Here is a 19,480-nt window from a genome sequence, read left to right as displayed (position 1 = left end):
CAGGCCAGAAGGTTGAAACATAGGACATGTCCTAGAAAAGGAGGACATCTGCTCATCTTACAAAAAATGAGGACTTTTGAAATTCCTTCTGGGCAGAAATCTGAAATGTAGGATGTGTCCTATAAAAGGAGGCCAGAAAAGAGCCAAGCCTCAATATCTGGACCCCAGAACATACTCTAACTCCCAGAATTCCATAGCCATGAGCCAGAATAGAGCCAAGCCTCACTATCTGGATCCCAGAACATAGCCATGAGCCACAAAGGAGTTAAATCGCTGCCAATCCTAGTTATTTCTTCAGTGTGGATGCAACCTGATGCAGCCTCTTGTCCCTCCCTCCCTCTCCTCCAGGGCTTTTTGGCTCCTCCCCCTCAGGCCCCGCAAAAAGTTTGGGGGCGGCACTTGCACTCTTCCTGACATTGCCAGGGCCGGGAGGAAAGAAAAGGGTGCTTGCTGGAGCGTGCGCGTGCACGCTCACAGGCCCAAACAAACACCAGAGCGCCACTTGCGCACCTCCTGAAGCCTAGAGGAGAGCAAGAGCAAGTGGGCCCTGGCGTTTGTTTGGGGCTGCGAGCGTGCATGCGCACGCTCCAACAAGGGCCCTTTTCTCTCCTCCTGTTGAAGGGGGGGGGTCCTGACCCCTGAAACCCCCCCCCCCCCCTCCTTAGCTACGTCCCTGACTGGTAGCCAAATTTTGTTCCCTTTAAGGGTTTCTTCTTTCCGGATGAAATTGTCCACGTGTCTGTGAATTTCAATGGCTTCCCTGTGCATCCTGACATGGTAGTGGTTGGCATGGTTCAGAATTTCAGTATTTTTCAAACAGTATTTTATTCCCAGAATGGTTTGTGGCATGTTCTGCTACTGCTGATTTTTCTGGTTGGCCCAGTCTGCAGTGCCTCTCGTGTTCCTTGATTCTTGTTTGCACACTACGTTTGGTGGTCCCTATGTAGACTTGTCCATAGCTGCATGGTATGCGGTAAAATCTCTAGTCTCTCCAGCATTACTTAACCATAGAGGTATGCTGGAGAACATAGAAGTTTCTAGAGAAAACACTTCTCTAGTCATTTCTAGGTCCTCCAGCTAGTGGTGTTCCTAGGAGCGTGGGGGGGGGGGGAGGTGGATGGGCTGCACCAGGTGACACCCTAACGGGGGAGAAGGTGACATCACTGCTCTTCAAACACGTACCTTTTGGCAGAAGTGGGCTGTAGCTTTCACCTGCTTAAAGAGATGGTGGGAGTGGGTGATGCTCAGTTGGAGGAGAAAGGGGAGGCTCCTGGATTTTTTTAAAATTAAAAATTCAAATTAATTTTTAAAAAATAAATAAAAATTATTTTTAAAAAATTAAAATTATTTTTTTAAATACTACATTTTAGCCAAATCTTCACTAAAATACATTTAGGTTGTGTGCATAACCTTGTAATTGGAAGGCATAATTTTAATTTTGCTAGTTGTTTAAATCACAACTATTAGTATTACATTCAGTGGTAGATTGGAATGATGATTGATGAGTAACATTAGTACAAAAAAGCATGACTAAGGATTCTGTATGGTGCGAAATGGGAGGTCAATGGGGGTAGTGACACCATGAGTTACCAGACCAGCTGACACCAATCCTAGGGATGCCACTGCCTCCCGCATGATTCTGTGGTCAACTCCTGGCAGATGTTGACCATAGAATTGCACTGGAGGACATGTAAATTCTGAGAGAGGTGTTTCCTCAGGGGCCATTCAGACTACCTTTCTGACTGAATTGTAACCCAGATTAAAATTCGAAAGTTCCCATTGGCACCGGTTTAAACACATCAGAATTAGGGTCTTGCCCACCCAATCCAGGGCAAATCCCCCTTAGAGTGGTTTTTCCAAAAGTGGATTATTTCTAGTGTCTTTTAGGAAAACCCATTTCTTCTCTGCTGCCGGCAAATGTGAACTTGGCCCCAGTCATGATCGGGTCAAGTTCAGGGGAGGGATTTAGGTCAGAGGGAGGGCAGAGGGCGGAACATGCTCTCTCACACCGGTCGCTTTCCAAGTGGCATTTTTTTTTAAAAAAAATTCTGTGTGTGTGATGGAATATGCAAATGCTTTTGCTACATATGTTTCCCTTTAATTTGGCAAATTGATACAATGTGTGAATGCTTTTACTACATATGTGTCTGTAAGGAGAGATGGCATTCTGGGGTGGCAATGGGAGGGAAAGCAAAGAAAGAGGATGTAAAGATGGCATTCTGAGGTGAGGTATTATTATTATTATTATTATTATTATTATTATTATTATTATTACAGATTATGCACATGCTTTGGGCTGGAAGGGAAGGGAAGAGGCTGGCATCCAGCGGGGAGGCAAGGGCTTCGGAGGTGGCATTGGGCTGGAAGTGAAGGGAAGGGAAGAGGTTCCAAAGAGGCGGAAATGCTGGGCTGGAAGTGAATGGGAAGCTAGTGGATGGCATTCAGAGGGAGACTGTGGAAACCCATGACCTTGGGGGAGTCACACTCTCTCAGCCTCAGGGGAAAGGCAATGGCAAATCTCCTCGGAACCAATCTTGCCAAGAAAACCCCAGGATGGGGTCATTTTAGAGTTGCCATAATTTGTAATAACCCAGATACACACAACACACACACATACATACCTGGAGGTTTTTTAATTTGACAAGTTGACAGAATATGCCAACACTACCGCCAGTTTTTATTTAAAAAAGGAGGGGGGAAAGAACCAATTCTGTTGGCCAATGGTTGTAGGATATGTCACCTTTAACGAAAGTGGAAGTGAATTTGATTGACAACAAAGGAGGCTCCATTTTAAAGCGGTACTGCAAATGTGATCTTCAGAGGGACAAATTGCATCGATCAAGGTAAAGGATAGTACAGTACGAACCTCTTTCCAGGCAGATTTGGTACCAGCTTAGCAATTCTGGACCGGATCTACCAAGGGCAAATGAGCAAGTGGGAATGGGGCCTCAGAATCTTTTTTAAAAGTGTTTTTTTTTTATTTGCGGTTTTCTCACATTCATGGGGGTCCTTTATCCCTAACTCCAGTGAATCTGGAGGGACCACAGTATATGTTAAGAAGGACTCTACCAGGCTGCCTGTTGTGGGAGAAGTGCAACAAAATATTGGTAACTCTGGACATGGGTGTGGATGGAGACTTGCACACAAAGCCACATGGAGGCTGTGTCTTCAAGACAACATCTGTGTCTTCAGCACCTCTGCAACATAATACCAAAGGTCAACATTTTACCTGAAATCCTATTACCTGTACTAAACCTACAACTAATGTAGACCTTTGAAATCATTAAGGACTTGGTTATTCAACACAAAAGTCAGTTTCCTTTGAATCCGTTGGCTGCAGGTAATGCAGGTTGTAGTTCAGTATGGCTAGACAGCAACAGTTTGGAGATGGCTGTTAAGTATTCCTGCTGCCACTCTGTTATCAGTTCCAGAAAAAAATGCACTTGCTTGCTTTCTGGAGTACAAGGAAAAGCCAGCAGATGGTGCTACATTTTTGAACTATGCAAAATGTAACCAAGTGATATGCCAAGGAAAGAAAATAACTTTTGTTTCACTTGATTTTTGCTAATGATTAGTTAATTATTATGTATATCTTACATCTTTCCAGACAGTAGTACCAACTAACCATAAAGGAGAGTAAATACAAGGTTAAAATATGTAAATATTGTGATATATATGTCAATACACACACACACACGCACACACACATATATATATTGTTATTGTTGTATGCATTGAAATTATTTCTGACAAGGGGTTTTGCTTGTGACTTCCTCTGAGGCTGAGAGAGAGTGACCTGCCCAGGGTCACACAGTGGGTTTTCATGCCCAAGTGGAGATTTAAATTCTCTAGCACTCAAACCAATACTGGGTCTCTGTGTATGTGTGTGCAAATATACACATAAATACACAAAATAACAATATTTGTATGTGTATATATGCATACACACATGTACATATATAAATGAACACACATAATATTTTTAGAACTTTAGAAAGTTTTATGCTGCATATTATCAATTGTTGTTGACTGTCTTGTGGCACCATCCAGATTTTTGAGATTTTTCAAGAATTTGCCACAAGTAAGATTCCATTTTGAATGCTTTAGGCTGCAGTCCTGTGTATACAACTTACTTGAATTGAGTGAGATTTATATTTGAGTAAGTATGCACAGGATTGTTCTCCTGCAGTTTCAGAAAGTGACTGTTTTGGACTCCTGCTCCCAGACCCTCCAAGCCAACAGACTGGGTTAGTTAACTTTTCGGGGACTACTGCTGCCAGAATCGTGTGTGTGTGTCCTAGGAGCAGTAATCTAAAAAAGTAACTTTCCCACACTCTGTGGTCTGCCCATTTCCAGCTCAAGCGCATGTTCTCCTTCTCCACACATCCTTTCTCTCTGCTTACCCCTACTTTCCCCTCCTGCAGCTAAACTCACATCCTCAAAATAAAAGCCCATTGGCAAGATCACCTAGGGTGCATCTAGACTGTAGAAATAATGCAGTTTGACACCACTTTAAATGGTATAGCGTCATGCATGGCATAGTGGTGTTGGATTAGAACTCTGGAGACCATGATTTGACTCAGCCATGAAACCCAAGGTGACCTTGGATGAATTACATGCTCTCAGCCTCAGAGGAGGCAATGACAAACCCTCTATGAACAAATCTTGCAAAGAAACAAACAAACAAACCATGCTAGATTTGCTTTAGGATCACCCTAAGTTGGAAATGACTCCAAGTCAAACAACACAAACACAGCTCCATCCTATAGAAACTTGGGATTTGTAGTTTTACAAGGTCTTTCGCTTTCTCTGCCAAAGAGTGCTGGCACATCACCAAACAACAAATGCCAGCATTCAGGACGATGGAGCCATGGCAATTAAAGTGATGTCAAACAGCATTATTTCTACAGTGTAGAGAAACAGCATAGCATGCTTGTTTGAGTGTTGGACTAGGACTCTGGAGACCAGGGTTCGATTCCCCACTCAGCCATAAAACCCACTGGGTGACCTTGGGCAAGTCATACTCTCTCAGCCTCAGATGATGGCCATGGCAAACCTTCTCTGAACACATCTGGCCAAGAAAACCCCATGCTTGTTTTTGGGTTGGTGTAAGTCAGAAATGACTTGAAAGCACACAACAACAAGATGCCCCCAGACATCATGTAGTGGTTTGAGCTTTGGATGATGACTCTGGAGACCAGAGTTCAAATTCCCACTTGGCTATGGAAACCCACTGGGTGGCCTTAGGCTGCTCACATTCTCTCAGCCTCAGAGAGAGGCACTGGCAAAAAAAAAAAAAAAAAAAAACAGAACCCTTTCTCTGAATAAATCTTGCCAAGAACACCCTGCGATAGGCTTGCCTTAGGGCCTCCTAAGTGGGAAAGGACTTGAAGGCACACAACAACAAAAAGATATGCATCCTTGGTGAATCCCCCTTCTTCTCATATATATACGGTTTTAACCTTTTTTTTCTGACAGAGGGAGGAGTGAGTAACTGAATCTGGATTGCAGAGAGGTGGAGATGCTGAGCAAATGCATCCCTTCAAAGCCGAAGCGCAGCCAAGAGTTGGACAGTTCCAAGCTTGGCTTTGAAGCAAGGAGAAACAGCAACTCCAAGAAGGGAAAGCTGAGAAGAGGCAAGGGGGCTGTGTTCTCCTCTCCAGGGGGGATGATGGGGCATGCAGCTGAAGCCAGGAAGGAATCCAGCTGGAGTCCCTGAACTGGAGAGCAGAAGCAGGAGAAGGAAGAAGACGAGGAGGCAGAAGGGACTACTATGGGGCAGAGGTTGGGCACCATGGCATTGCTCTTTGTCACTCTGGGTAAGTTTTGGGCAGGTGCCCAGCCGAGGAGGCATCTTCCTTTGGAGGAGATGGGACTGAGAGTCCTAAAGTCCAACCTTTAGAATGGCCCATGTTCAGAGCCTGGAAAAGTTCCCCTCTTTTGGCTTTGCTGCCTGGGGCATTCTGGGAACTGCAATCCAAAAAAGGGAACTTTCCAGGCTTTCCAATATTTATACTACTAAAGCCTTTAAAAAAAAAAATTCTAGAGGAAGCACACACTCCTCCTAAGGTAATTTGCCTGATGTCCCTTAATATAAAGGATGCCTGTTATTTTATTTGAGTATTGGAAAGCTTGTCCCTTATAGGGCTGGCAAGTCTCCCTTATTATTAAGGATGTCCCCTATTTGAGAGTTGGAAACTGTAATCCCAAAAAATAGGGGAACTTTCCAAAGCTTTCCAGTATTGATAGCACTTCCTTTTCTGCCAAAGGAGGTACACACTCCCCCTAAGGTAATGTTTCCTAATGTCCCTTATTATAAAGGATGCTTTTTATTTTATTTGAATATTGGAAACCTTGACCCTTATATGGCTGGCAAGTATCCATTATTGTTAAGGATGTCCTCTATTTGAGGGTTGAAAACTGTAATCCAAAAAGGGGGAACCTTCTCAAGCTTTCCAGTATTGATGACACTTCTTTTTATTCCAGGGGAGGCACATGCCCTTCCTAAGGTAGGATTGCCTAGTGTCCATTATAATAGATGCCTTTTCTTTGAGCATCAGAAAGTTTGTCCCTTGTAGAGTTGACCATTCTCCCTTATTATTAAGAATGTCCCCTATTTGAGAGATGCAAACTGTTATCCCAAAAAAAGGCAATTTTCCTAAGCTTTCCAGTATTGATACCATGAATGCTTAGTTTTTATTCCAGAGGAAGCACATACCCTTCCTAATATAGTGTTTCCTTGTGTCCCTTATTATAAGGTATGCCTTTTATTTGAGTGTCATAAACCTTGTCCCTTATAGGGCTGGTAGATGTACCTTATTATTAAGGATGTCTTCTGTTCAAGGGTCCCTTTCATGTAGACTGAAGAAGATGACAAAACTTCCTATTTTTTGGGCTGTGAGTCTCTCATAAAGACAGAAATGTCTGCTTCATGGAAATTATGAATGGGGGCAATATGTTAATTTGACAGAGAAATGCATAGCAATGTTAACTGAAATCAATACTTTAAATTGGTAATAGGATGCAAGCTTGTTAATAACTTCAGATTGAGGCTTTCTTATTCAGAATTCCAAAATCCAAAATATTCCAAAAACCAAAACTTTTTTTCCTGGGCAGCTGAGATAGTGACACCTTTGCTTTCTGATGGTTCAGTATACACATACTTTGTTTTGTGTAAAAAAAAAAACTGTTTAAAACCTTATGTATAAAATTACCTTCAGGCAAAGTGTATAAGGTGTATATAACACACAAATGAATTTTGTGTTTAAAATTGGGTCCCATCTCCAAGATATCTCATAATGTACATATATGTAAATATAGGTATTCTATTTTTTTTTTAAAATCTGAATTCCAAAATACTGCTTGTCCCAAAGATTTCAGATAGGGGACACTCAGCCTGTATGCCTGATTGTCAACCCTGGTAGTCACAAATTTTGGCTGTCCCTTATTGCTCATTTGAAAACCTGGCAACACACTTCCAGGCTGACACAGGTTCCATTTACAGCCCTGTTTTGAACCTTCTTCAGCTGTATCAAGCTGAGATTCTACATCAGTTCAATGTGGTGTAAAAGCCTACCAGCAGTGTTACCTTACGCAAACCCTATACTGAAGACCAATTTAGCACAACCAATGTGACTTAGTGTTTAATGAGCATGGCTGGCAATCCATCATTCAGTTGCAATCATTCAGTGTGATGTGTAATTCACAAAGGCAATGCATAATCACACACTACTTAGTGTGCTTTATTGTGTTAGTACATACACAACTCCACTGGATTCAGCTGTTGTGCATTGTCCCCTGCAAATCATTTTGCATGTGTAGTGTGACATGTGTAAGTCACTCACAAGATACCAGTGAATGTCTGTTTCAGCATAAAATGGAAAAGTATGTGGAGGGGGGGTGAGATGAAGGAATCAAACAGCACCTTTGGGTCATAGAATCATAGCATTGGAGTCTAATTGATATACTTTAGCATGAGCTCTCCTAGATATCAAGCCTCTACTTCATATATACTGATGGAACTGGAAGTGGAAAATAGACATTGACAAAAGCTCCTGCTGAAATAAACCAGTTGGTCTCAAAGGCACTACCAGATTCATTTTTGTCACACACACACTGATTCCGAATTTTCTCCATTCTTTCTGCTCTGATCATCCATAGAAATGGTGTAGTGGTGACACTATTTGTCATGAAAGGGGCTGCTAACTGTTTTCCAGGCAGTGCTCCTGTGACCTAACAGCAGCCTAACAGATCAACATTTATTTTATTTGTTTCCCTTTTCCAGGGATTAAAATGATGGGGAAGGTTTCACTTCCTATAGTTATTAAAAGAGCTCAAGAGTCCAGATTTCTTGGGGGAGGAGGCAGTGAATCCTGCAGTCTCAGGCTAAATGTGTGTACAATTAAATTAGTTGACAATTTGCAGAAAAAACATTATTACAAAATGTCATAGATTAAACCAAATTGATCAGCTTGCCTGTAAACATAAGACTCCAACTCAGAACAAATGTATGTCGCTTTTCCCTATGTGTGTGTGTGTGTGTATGCACGTACATTCTTATATATGCACGTACATACACACTACATGTTTAATTTGCCCCTTATCTGAAGAACTCAGGGCAGCATACTTCTTTTCCTCTTTCCTTATTTTACTGTCACAACCATTTGAGGTAATAGTATGCAAAAACATAGCCAGGTTAGTCTGTTTAAACATAGCAAGATATAACTAACAGACTAACAGAAAAAGAAATTATCAAAGCCTAAGCTTTCATGTACTCCAGTCCACTTCATCCCATGCATCTGATGAAGTGGACTCGAGTCCATGAAAGCTTGTGCTAGATTTTTTTTTCCCCACTGTGGACCAGGTTAGGATCTTTTGTTTAGAGAAAGTAGTGTCCCAAGGATGTCCAAGAAGCATCATTAACAAGCTTCTCATATTTATTAACACTTATCTCCTGGATGTCAGTACAAGAGATTCTGTCTGGTACTCCATGCTGGCTCTCCTGTACAGTAATTCCAATTCTATATATGTATGATGAGCCTTAGGGAATCTGTTGTCCTGTTGAAAGACACAGCTCCATCTCGAAAGAAAGGTGCCTGGAAGAGCGTATCTTCCATAACAACCTTACATGAGTTCCTTTTCTGTTTACACAGGGTATCTGCTCAGGTCCCTAACTGCAGAAGCTCCATGTGAAACCATTTACCAGGATTTCTCTGACTGCATCTTAAAACTGGGGGAAAACATGGCCAGCTATGAGGAGGAAGAGGAAAAGAGCCAGGTGCAAGGATTGCTTCCTGTCTGTAGGTGAGCCAACTCTCTGACCTCTGTACTGCATGCACAGCAAACCATTACATGCATGCATCACTGACACACCTTGCTATTAGATCAACAATTAGTTCTTCCTTGTTCGCATTCTTCTTGGTGAATTACTATATTAAATATTCTCCATGTTTATATTTATTCATTTGTTGTTGTTCTTATGTGCTTTCAAGTTGTTTCCAACTTATGACAACCCTAAGATGAACCTATCATAGAGTTTTCTTGGCGAAATTTGTTCAGAGGAGATTTGACTTTGATTTCCTCTGAGGCTGAGAAAGTGTAGCTTGCCCAAACATCCAGTGGGTGAGTGGAGATTTGAATCCTGGTCATAGTCATGGTCCAATGCTGAAAGCACTACTGACTTGAACAAAATTTTCTATCTTTGGTAGGATACAGACCGCCCAAAAAGGTCAGTCTGTCGCAGCCCTGGTTTGCTGCGCGAGGGAGCCGCAGTGGATAAACCACGTGGCTTCCTCGCGCAGCAAAAAGAACCCGCAAAAAGCGGGTTCTTTCTGCAGCACTGTTATGACGTTGCAAGGCGTCAATGGCACACTTGCGGTATCACAAAGGCGCCGGGCGTGCAGACACTATGCATCCGTCAAGTCAAAATGGCGGAACCCGTATGTACAGGGCGCCACCATTTTGACGCCCTCTTCACGTGCGAGGGGCGAGTTGCATTTGGAAGCACCGCACCTCACACATCACAATGGCGCCCCGTAGGGCCCGTCTATCCAGCGCCATAGTAAATTGATGGCCCATTGGTCCTGTGTCAAACAGAAGGTCAGCAAAAGAGTCTATCCATAGGCAATGGGTGTCCATTTCTTCATATTCAGGGGGATCCCAGCTAAAACTGAAGTCCTGCACTGAAAGACCAAGATCACTACTCATGTACTGTAGTATGGTAGAACCCAGATAGCATGAGGATGTAACCAGATGTGTGTTTGCTGAACACGTGCTTGGCATTTCAGCTATAAAACAGGGGTTGGAATTACATTAAATGGGAAATGGGATGGGGGAGGGGTCTGGAGAAAAACCTACTTGCCTCACCTTGCCTTCCTGTACTCTGATACTTTAATACCGTACATCCCATCCCCAGCCTTGACCTTAGGGGGCTAGTTGTAACATTAGGTACATGAGGCAAGTGACTCAGATAGTAGATGGCTGGAGTGGCAGTCTCCTGGCTGTTTATTTTAAGTCACCATTTCTATCCCTTGAATGATGGGCTCCAATGTTCTCAAAGGGAGTCTCCCTGAGAGACTAGGAAGTTATGTTTCCTTTTGTTTGTTTCTGCTGCTTTAAAGGATAGGACCAGGTCTAATGGTTTTAAGTTATAGGAGGGTAGATTTTGATTGAACATTAAAAGAAACTTCCTTACAGTAAGAGTAGATCAAGAATGGAACCAATTGCCTAGGGAGGTTTTGGGGTCTCCTTCTTTGAACATCTTCAGAAAGATAGCTATCTCTTGGGGATGCTTTAGTTGGAGTTCCTGTATTGATCAGGGGATAGGACTGGACAGTCCATGAGGCCCCTTCTAACTTTATAACTTTATGAGTCTATCATTATATGCCAGCTTCTTATGGCATAGCAGAGACAGATGTTCATCTGGTTACTTTGTCCTTTGCCTTGGGATGAACAGATCATACAATAATGGAGTGAAAAAGGGGTGTACAGAGCTCACAAAATGCTTTACATAATCATAATCATAATGACAACTCGCCTTTCTTTAAAATTCATTTCAAACCAAAACTAAACATGAGATCAAAATGTAATAAATATAGTGATACAACATTTAAGCACCAAAGTAAAATGCCCCGAGCTGTACAACCCTTGCTACAAAATAATCCGAATGGGCCATCATCCATTGCCCATGTATGTGTTGATATACATGTGAAACAGATCTAGGAGACCCCAAGTTGAACACAAGCCAACAGTGTGATACAGCAGCCAAAACAGCCAATGCAATTCTAAGCTGCATCGATAGAAGTGTAGTGTCTAGATCAAGAGAAGTAATAGTGCCACTCTATTTTGTTTGACTCAGACCCCACCTGGAATATTGTGTCCAGTTCTGGGCAGCGCAATTCAAAAAGGTTGTTGACAAACTTGAGTGTGTCCAGAGGAGGGCGACTAAAATGGCAAAAGGTCTGGCAACCATGTTCTATGAGGAGTGGCTTAGGGAGCTGGGTATTTTAGCCTGGGAAAGATAAGGTTATGATATGATATGATAGTCCTGTTTAGGTATTTGATGGGGTGTCATATTGAGAATGGAGCATGCTTGTTTTCTGCAGCTCCAGAGAATAGGACCTGGAGCAATGCATTCAAACTACAGGAAAAGAGATTCCACCTCAACATTAGGAGGAACTTCCTAACAGTAAGAGCTGTTCAACAGTGGAACAACCTCCCTTGGAGTGTGGTGGAGTCTCTTTTTTTGGAAGTTTTTAAACTGAGGCTGGGTGGCTATCTGTCGGGAATGCTTTGATTGTGTCTTCCTGCACGGCAGGGGGGTTGGACTAGATGGTCCTTGAGGTCTCTTCCAACTTTATGATTTTATAAGTATTTTCACTAGAGAACAAGCTGTGCTAGAAGATTGTCATATGGGTAGGGTTGCCATCCCCGAGGACCTCCAAACCGAGAAAAATGTAAGACAAAGTTTTAAAATGTAGGACCTTTTTATAAAAAAAATCCTTGCCAGGAAATTAAAAAAAAAGGTCCTACATTTTAAAACCTTGTCCAAGGCCTCCCTGGGGCCTGGGAGACAGCCTCTCCCAAGCCCCAGCGAGGTCTTGGAGGACTCCGCGATCGCGGAGCCGCCTCCAGGGCCTTGCTGGGGGGGGGGGAATCCCGGGGGCGGGCCAAACTGGGGCGGGACCGTGTGGACCCGCCCCAAACTGGGAAAGTCCCGCCCCCAGGTGGGATATGGCAAGCCTACATATGGGTCACTGTGAGCAGATAGTTCCAGAGAACAGGGCCCACTACAAAGTACTATCAATTCATCTCACCTAAGAAAGAGAAGAGCACTGAGTGTTGAATCACACCTGCTATTGCAAACAGCACCTCTGCTTAAGATAATAATATACTTCTCATAGCAGGCAGGGAAAGCAGCCATGTGGTTCAAGCATCTTTACATCACTATTGTGATATGGAAGCCATCCACAGGGAAGCTTCCATACCTTATGAGTAATGCATGGGTCATATGGGTGCTTTCCATGTCCACCCTTGAAACACATAATGATTAGAGGGAAAGCCCAGAATCCTCATGTGGCTTTATGCTACTGTAAATGTGTTACACACACACTTGCACTTTTTCAGTGGTTGTGCAAGCATGATATCCTGTGTAGGGTTGCACAAGCCCTATATTACTCTGTGGTAAACTGTTGCTCAAGATTAGAATCACTGCATAAGACCTTCAATGAGTACAGGCTTAGTAGTGGGTGGGGAGCTGGATAGAATTTTACCCAATGTGGCTATGCCACAGTAGTCACAGTTGTACAAGTGCATTAACTGCAGGGTAGCTATGCTTGAGTAATTTGCACCACACAATCTGTTTATAAGATCTTGGTCAGAGACTGCAGCTGCACTCATGTTTTGCTTGAGGACTTCACATGGGCAATTGTTTGGCCACAGTGTGAACCAAGTGAAGGACTAGAGAGGCCTCTGGCTTGATCTGGCATGGTTCTTCTTATGTTCTCCTAAATCTTAGGACCATTTCACACTACATAGTTATAGCATTATGATTCTACTTTTAGCTACCATGTTAATATGTTATGGAGCCCTGGGAATCCTGATTTAAGGAGGAGTGATTAGAATTCTGAACCAGAGACCTCTAGCATTTTACCAGACTACAAACCCCAGAGATCCATGGGAAACCATAGTGTTAAAGTGGAATTATAGTACTGTAATTTTATAGTATGAAAGGATTCTTTAATGAATAAAGTGTTTCCTTATAAAATGAGCCCCATCCTGTGGATTCTTGGGGTATTCTGTTTGGTCTTTCAGAGAGCTCTGGTGTTTCACCAAAGTACAAATCCCAGGATTCTGTAGGATAGTCATGGCAGTTAAAGTGGGGTTAAAGTGCTTCATTTCTGCAGTGTGGATACAGCTCTCGTCCAACATACAAACCGCTACACCATGTAGGTCAGGTTACTTTTTCTACATTACTTGACAGTGGCTGTGATGCTTGTGGGATTCTGAAAGTTTTAGTTCCAAAAAAGTGTTTCTTCCTCAAGCTCTGTATCACTTCCTGATCTCTCAGATGTCTTATGTCTGCGGCTTCCCATGAGACATTTGAAGTTCAGGTGAATTGCAACCATTTGTTTCCTCCTCATCTAATCAGGGCCAAGAGGAATGCAAAGCAGAAAAGCATCAAGGCTGTTGAAGTTCAGCTTGGAGCATATTTGGGTAAAGGGCCTGATTAAATGTGATCAAGGAAGAAAGAAGAAATGGAGAATTGGCTGAGATATATGGATGTCATTGAGGGGTCCATGTGTGAATATACTGGATTGAGAAGGGCAGAGGGTGAGTTAGGAAATGTGGAAAGCAATTACAGAAAAATGGAGGGGGAAGGTAGGGATGAAACAGCCAGGCTGTAGAAGGAGAGCTGCCAAAATCAGAAAAGCAGTGGAGACTATAAATAAGAAACAGAAATGGGGAAGAAGACAAGTGAGATTAAGGGACAAAGACATATCTCATATTGCACAGTGAAGGATTAATGAAGAAGAGAAAAAGATGTCAAAGACGAAAAATAAGGTGAATCTGACTTGACAGACAGATGTTTGGAATCCAATCCTGAGGAAGGAAATAGTATCAACAACAAAAATGAAGAGTTGGTGTTGATTTAAAACTTTGGGTTTATTTTAAATCTTTTATGCACATTGTCTGTTTCAGCATTAGGTAACCTGATACCCTCCAGATGTTTAGGACTGCAACTTCCATAAGCCCCAGTAAGCATGCTCAGTGGTCAGAGATGGTGGGAACTGCATACTAAAACCTCTGTTGGGGTTCAGGCTGCCCTTGCAACAGTCCTGTTAGCAGATCAGCATTATTATCCCTGATACTATATACTAAATAATAAAATTTTTATTTATATTTTCCCACCTCTCCCTACAGATTGAGGTGGGATTACAGCCAGTATCAATTCACATTACATCACAATTGCAATTAGATAAAATCAGCTCATATAACACTTCCCTTAAAAACACGCAAATGACAATACAATTTAAAAAAGAGAACGTCCTGAGGTAGATATATATTTAATAATTTAATTATAATTTCTTTTATTTATATACCGCTATTCCAAAGATCATAGCGGTGAACAGCAAGTAAGCTAATTAGCAAGTAAGCTAATTTGCCCCCAAACAGTCTGGGTACTCATTTTAGCGACCTTGGAAGGATGCAAGCCTGAGTCGAGCTTGGGCCCTTTTGCTGGTCTTGAACTCACAACCTTGTGGTTTTGAGTGAATGGCTGCAGTACAGGCATTTACCCACTGCGCCACCAGGGCTTCTTTTTGGGGTGATTTTCTCTACAGAGGGTCAGGAGGGTACGCTTGCTGGAAGAGATAGGTTTTCAGCACCTTCTTAAAGGCATCCAGGGTGGGAATGAGGCGAATCTCTTCTGGGAGGTTATTCCAATACTGTACAGTACATAGGAGCCATAGCAGTAAATGCTCTTTGGTGAGTGGCTGTTAATCTCACTCTGGGGTGTTCAAGTAGGAGTTTTCTAGTTGTTCTGAGGGTGCGGGGCGGATTGTGTAGGGAGAGGCGTTCCCTCAAGTAACTTGGGCCCAAGCCATGTAGGGCTTTAAAGGTGATGACCAACACCTTTGTATATGGTGATGTGAGTTGGGAAAGAGTGATGAGGGAGTAACTTGCCAAGGGGCTACCTAGCAAGTTAATGGGAGATGCATATTTCAAACCAGAGACTTTCTAATTTGCAGTCCAGTTTCATAGCTGCTGTACTGCACATTTGTATTACTAAACTTTGGAATAGCTGTTTTGTGGACTGTAATTCCCAGTATTCATAGCCAGCATAACCAGTGGTCATGCTGGTTGAGAATTCTGGGAGGTGTTGTTCAGAAAGCAATTCTTCCAAGCTCTGTGCTTATCATGGAAAATGCTAAATGGCAAAGCTGATGATGAGCATACTGGTCCACCTTGACTGTGATACCACCAGCTCCCGATCAGCATAGTAATGATGTGCCAATATTATTGTGAAGCAAATTAAGGTACTATAAAGAATGGATGCTTTCAACTCTCAGGACTGAGTGAGCTCCCTAACAGCTATTTGAAAATGAAAATACATTTTATTTTCCCATGCTCAAACACCTACACAGGTTACAATTGGCTTTCCCTACCCTAGCTGCACCCCATCATATCCCACCCTACACCAACTTTCCTCAATCCAGTACCCTACATGTATGTTGGGCCACAGTTCCCATCACCTGTAAGGATAATATGGGTGGTAGTTCAACACATCTAGAAGGTGCTGGATTTAAGAGTGGTGCCCTGCAAACTTACTCTTGAGTTTTTGTTACCTTTCCTATGTTTCACATTCCTCATCTCTGCTTTTGTTCAAGGTTGCACATTGTAAGTTCTTGTGTGTACATGGGTTTTCTCAGCACTGACAATGAGCATTGTCCATCTTAACACACTTCTCATCAGAAAAAAATATAATGGTTCAATGGTAGATCAATGGATGAATGTTAAGAGTCAAATCAGCCCATATTAAGTGATCTTGAGCATGTAACTTCTGTGAGTTTTATGCACCTGCTCTCTGCACAGGGCACATTTGCCTTATAGATTACATCTGATTTTAATTTTTGTCAGTGGGTTGAGGTTTTCAGGATCCATTTGATGTATTAACATATATTTACAAATATTTGTCCAGTTGTAAGACTTGAGTTCTGATTGCCCCAGTTTTCCAACTGGGAGAAAGACAAATCCAGGGCATACCTTGAACTGCCTTCCTTACTGCTGTCATATATATGAAACATAATGGTTTTGAATCCCTGCACCTTCTCTGCTAGTGAGAAAAGGCTGGTCAGTGACAGATATGGAGATCAGAATAATTGATGCCTCTGGAAGCAATGTACTATGCAATTGGTTGCCTTTGTTTATTGTTGGTTTTTACTCATGCAATAGTCCCTCAGGAGTCTGATAGGTCATGTGGCATGGTCTGTCTTACTGAGCAGATGGAGACTGCAAAAAAGCAGAAACATTTAGAGAATTGCAGCTACCCAGTGGAAAGGTGCAATGAGTGAGGGTTAAAAAGGAAACTTCAGTGAAAACTGACACTTCTCATTTGTTGTTCTGCTTTCCTTTGCCTGAGGTCAAATAATTTTGAATTCTCCCCTGAGTGAATTGCTCCTTCTTGCTATCACACCACCTTGATGCAGGTTTCAGGGAGAAAGGCTCTGTTATAAGCCAAAAGCCAGTTAACCTAGTTTGGCACCAGCTTCTCTCATTATGATCTCAGGAGCTCATTTATTCTGCCACAATAGTTCTAGTTAATGAGCTCTTTGCAGCTGGTATTTGGATAAATGCTCTAAGTTAAAACAACAAGAAGCAAACGTGCTCTTTCACGATTGCACAGAGACAGCCCTGGAAAATGCTTCCTAGCCTGGCACATCTACAATGTTGGACTACATCTCTCATGTTCCCCAGCCAGCATCTCCTGATGGTAATTGCCATTGAACTTGGCTGGAGATGGAGGGAGGGGTTTGTAGTCCAACACAATCAAGTTGAGGAAGGCTGGTGTTAGGAAAATTTGCTTGCGTTCTATGTAACCAGTCTGATGGGGATTCAAACCTCCGTTTAAGCAAAATATGGAACATTAAAACTGAGTATTTTTTATGATGAGAAAGATTTCCGCAAGTCTAGCATAAGAATTCAGTTTTCCACTAAATACTGTACCAATTACATGCCAAGTCAAGAAAATAAATGGGTCCTATCTTTCCTCCATTGCTCAAGTTGTTTAGATTTGGAATGCTTGCACTGATTAGGTGGGAAATCCCAGTTTTATGAAGCATGTTGTCACTGTAGCCTGTTTTTACTGTCTGGGCATATTGATGACAACGTATAATAAATTATGGATAAAGGACTCAGGGGTCAAATTGCCATCAGGAAGGCCTTCCTTGAGTTGTATGCCAGCAGTGAGCATGTGCACCCTATTGTTTCACATACACTGTTCATACAATTGCTATGCACACTTTCACTTACCTTCCATATCCTTCATTCAGTTTTTTATTCACCTTCCTTCTCTCTCTCCCTCTCTCTCTCTCTGCAGCTCTGTGTCACACACACCATTCACACCTGCACAACATAGGGTTGCCATAACCCTCCTGCCGGGGGGACATTCCCAGTTTTTCACCACTAGGGGGCGTCCCTGCACGGTTTCCTCCTTGCCTCCCGGGTTTTGGCCAAACGTTTGGGGAATTATCTTCGAGGCTTGTTGGCAACAATTGTTGCCAGACTCAGGAAGCGGAGCTCCTCCTCTGTTTGGTCCCCACCACGTGGACCGGTCCCAGAAAGGCAGCAGAGGGGAGAGGGCCATTTCCTTTGGCACCGAGGCGAGGATGAGGAGGAAGAGGAGGAGGACGAGGTGCGCGGCCATTTTCAATATTTATTTTGCCCCTATGTATTTTTTCTAACTTTGGCTGCCAAGGCTCAATGCTCTGGAATTCTGGTGTCTGTGAGGCATTTGGCCTTCTCTGTCAGAGAGCTCTGGTGCCACAATAAACTACAATTCCCAGGATTCCATATCACTGAGTCCTGGCAGTCAAAGCAGTGTGTTTTGGACACAGATATCCTCCTTTTGTGAGTTAATGAATGAATCCAGTCCCTAGCCTTTCTATCTCTCTCACACTCTGCAGGAGTAATAACCCACTTTGAGACTGCTTTAACTCAATGCTAGGGAATCCTGAGAATGCTAGTGTTTGGAAGACATTGAGACTTCTCTGTCAGAGGCTCTGAGGCCACAATAGACAACAATTCCCAGCATTCCCTAGCACTAACCCAGGACAGTTAAGTCCCTCTCGAACTGGATTCTTTCCTCAGTGTGGATGCAGCTTTGGTGAGGAACTCTGGGCATTTCAGTCCAGCTATGTTTTATTTCTGCAGTGTATTTTGAACCAGAGACAAGGTGACCAGACATCCTCCTCCTTTTCCATGACATGTCCTCTTCTGTCAAATTTCAAAATGTCCTCCATTTGGATCATGCCTAAGAAATATGCATTTATATTAACATTTTTTAAAAATCATCAATTTTTTCCGCGTGTGCCCCATTTAGCAAAACTGTGTCCTACATTTGAAAATGTTGTCCTACATTTGTCCTACATTTGTCCCGGTTTGGAGGTCCTGACTTATGGCAACCCTATTCACACCAGTTATACATGTACTTGTTGTGTGCCCTCAAGTTGTTTGTAACTTATGGCGACCCTAAGGCGACCCTGTCATGGGGTTTTCTTGGCAAGATTAGTTAAGATGAGGTTTGCCATTGCCTTCCTCTGAGGCTGAGAGACTGTGACTTGCCCAAGGTCACCCAGTGGATTTCATGGTCGAGCTTGGTTTCAAACTTTGGTCTCCAGAGTCCTATTCCAACACTCAAACCACTACACCATGCTTGCTCCCCCATATAAGAATATACCAACCACCTTCTTTGTTAATCCATGAAAATCAGTGCAGAGAGAGAGAGGACATCTCATGACTAAACTACACATTTGTTGGGTGCCACAGTTCTTGACTTCAATCATCTTTTTCTGTAAGACAGACAGATTCACTCCAGGAAGGATGAGGCCAGACATTACACTGATTATATTCACATGGGGAAAACATCGAGATGTCAGGGTTTACATCCTTCATATATAGACTATTTCTACTGATGGCTTATCTGCTTTTGTTTCATGGGAAAGAACTAACAGAATCCTCTTTCTCTTCCTGCTGCAGATATTGGGATGAGTTTCATACTTGTGCCATGACTGCCCTTTGGGAGTGCCAGAAGGAGGCAGTGACTATCTGGGAGATGTTAAAAAGGGAATCTAGGAAGATCAAATTTGAAGGCAGCCTTTTCGACCTCTGTGCACCCAGCGACTCCCAGAATCTCAGTTCAGTGCAGTTTCCAACTACATCTCTATTATGCATCCCTCTTATGGTTACCTGGCTTAATTTATAA

The 19,480-nt window shown here is 42.7% G+C and overlaps 1 protein-coding gene across 1 annotated transcript; it reads left to right on the top strand.

The window, feature by feature from the left end:
* Window positions 1–5,702: 5,702 nt before the first annotated feature.
* LOC121927936 (neuritin-like) lies at window positions 5,703–19,480 on the top strand. Its single transcript, XM_042461998.1, has 3 exons — window positions 5,703–5,819; window positions 9,153–9,303; window positions 19,255–19,480. The coding sequence occupies exons 1-3, from the start codon at window positions 5,774–5,776 to the stop codon at window positions 19,478–19,480; spliced, it is 423 nt and encodes a 140-aa protein (XP_042317932.1). The 5' UTR covers window positions 5,703–5,773.

The sequence above is a fragment of the Sceloporus undulatus genome, chromosome 4 (assembly GCF_019175285.1).
Source record: "Sceloporus undulatus isolate JIND9_A2432 ecotype Alabama chromosome 4, SceUnd_v1.1, whole genome shotgun sequence".
Lineage (NCBI taxonomy): Eukaryota > Metazoa > Chordata > Lepidosauria > Squamata > Phrynosomatidae > Sceloporus > Sceloporus undulatus.
This window is presented reverse-complemented; position numbering and strand designations above follow the sequence as displayed.

What these genes read in the sequence shown, in the direction of transcription:
- LOC121927936 (XM_042461998.1), top strand. Translation starts at nt 5,774, where the DNA reads ATGGGGCAGAGGTTGGGCACCATGGCATTGCTCTTTGTCACTCTGG. An exon ending in ATTGCTCTTTGTCACTCTGG is followed by an intron (nt 5,820 to 9,152) that starts GTAAGTTTTGGG and finishes CTGTTTACACAG; the next exon opens with GGTATCTGCTCAGGTCCCTA. An exon ending in GGATTGCTTCCTGTCTGTAG is followed by an intron (nt 9,304 to 19,254) that starts GTGAGCCAACTC and finishes TTCCTGCTGCAG; the next exon opens with ATATTGGGATGAGTTTCATA.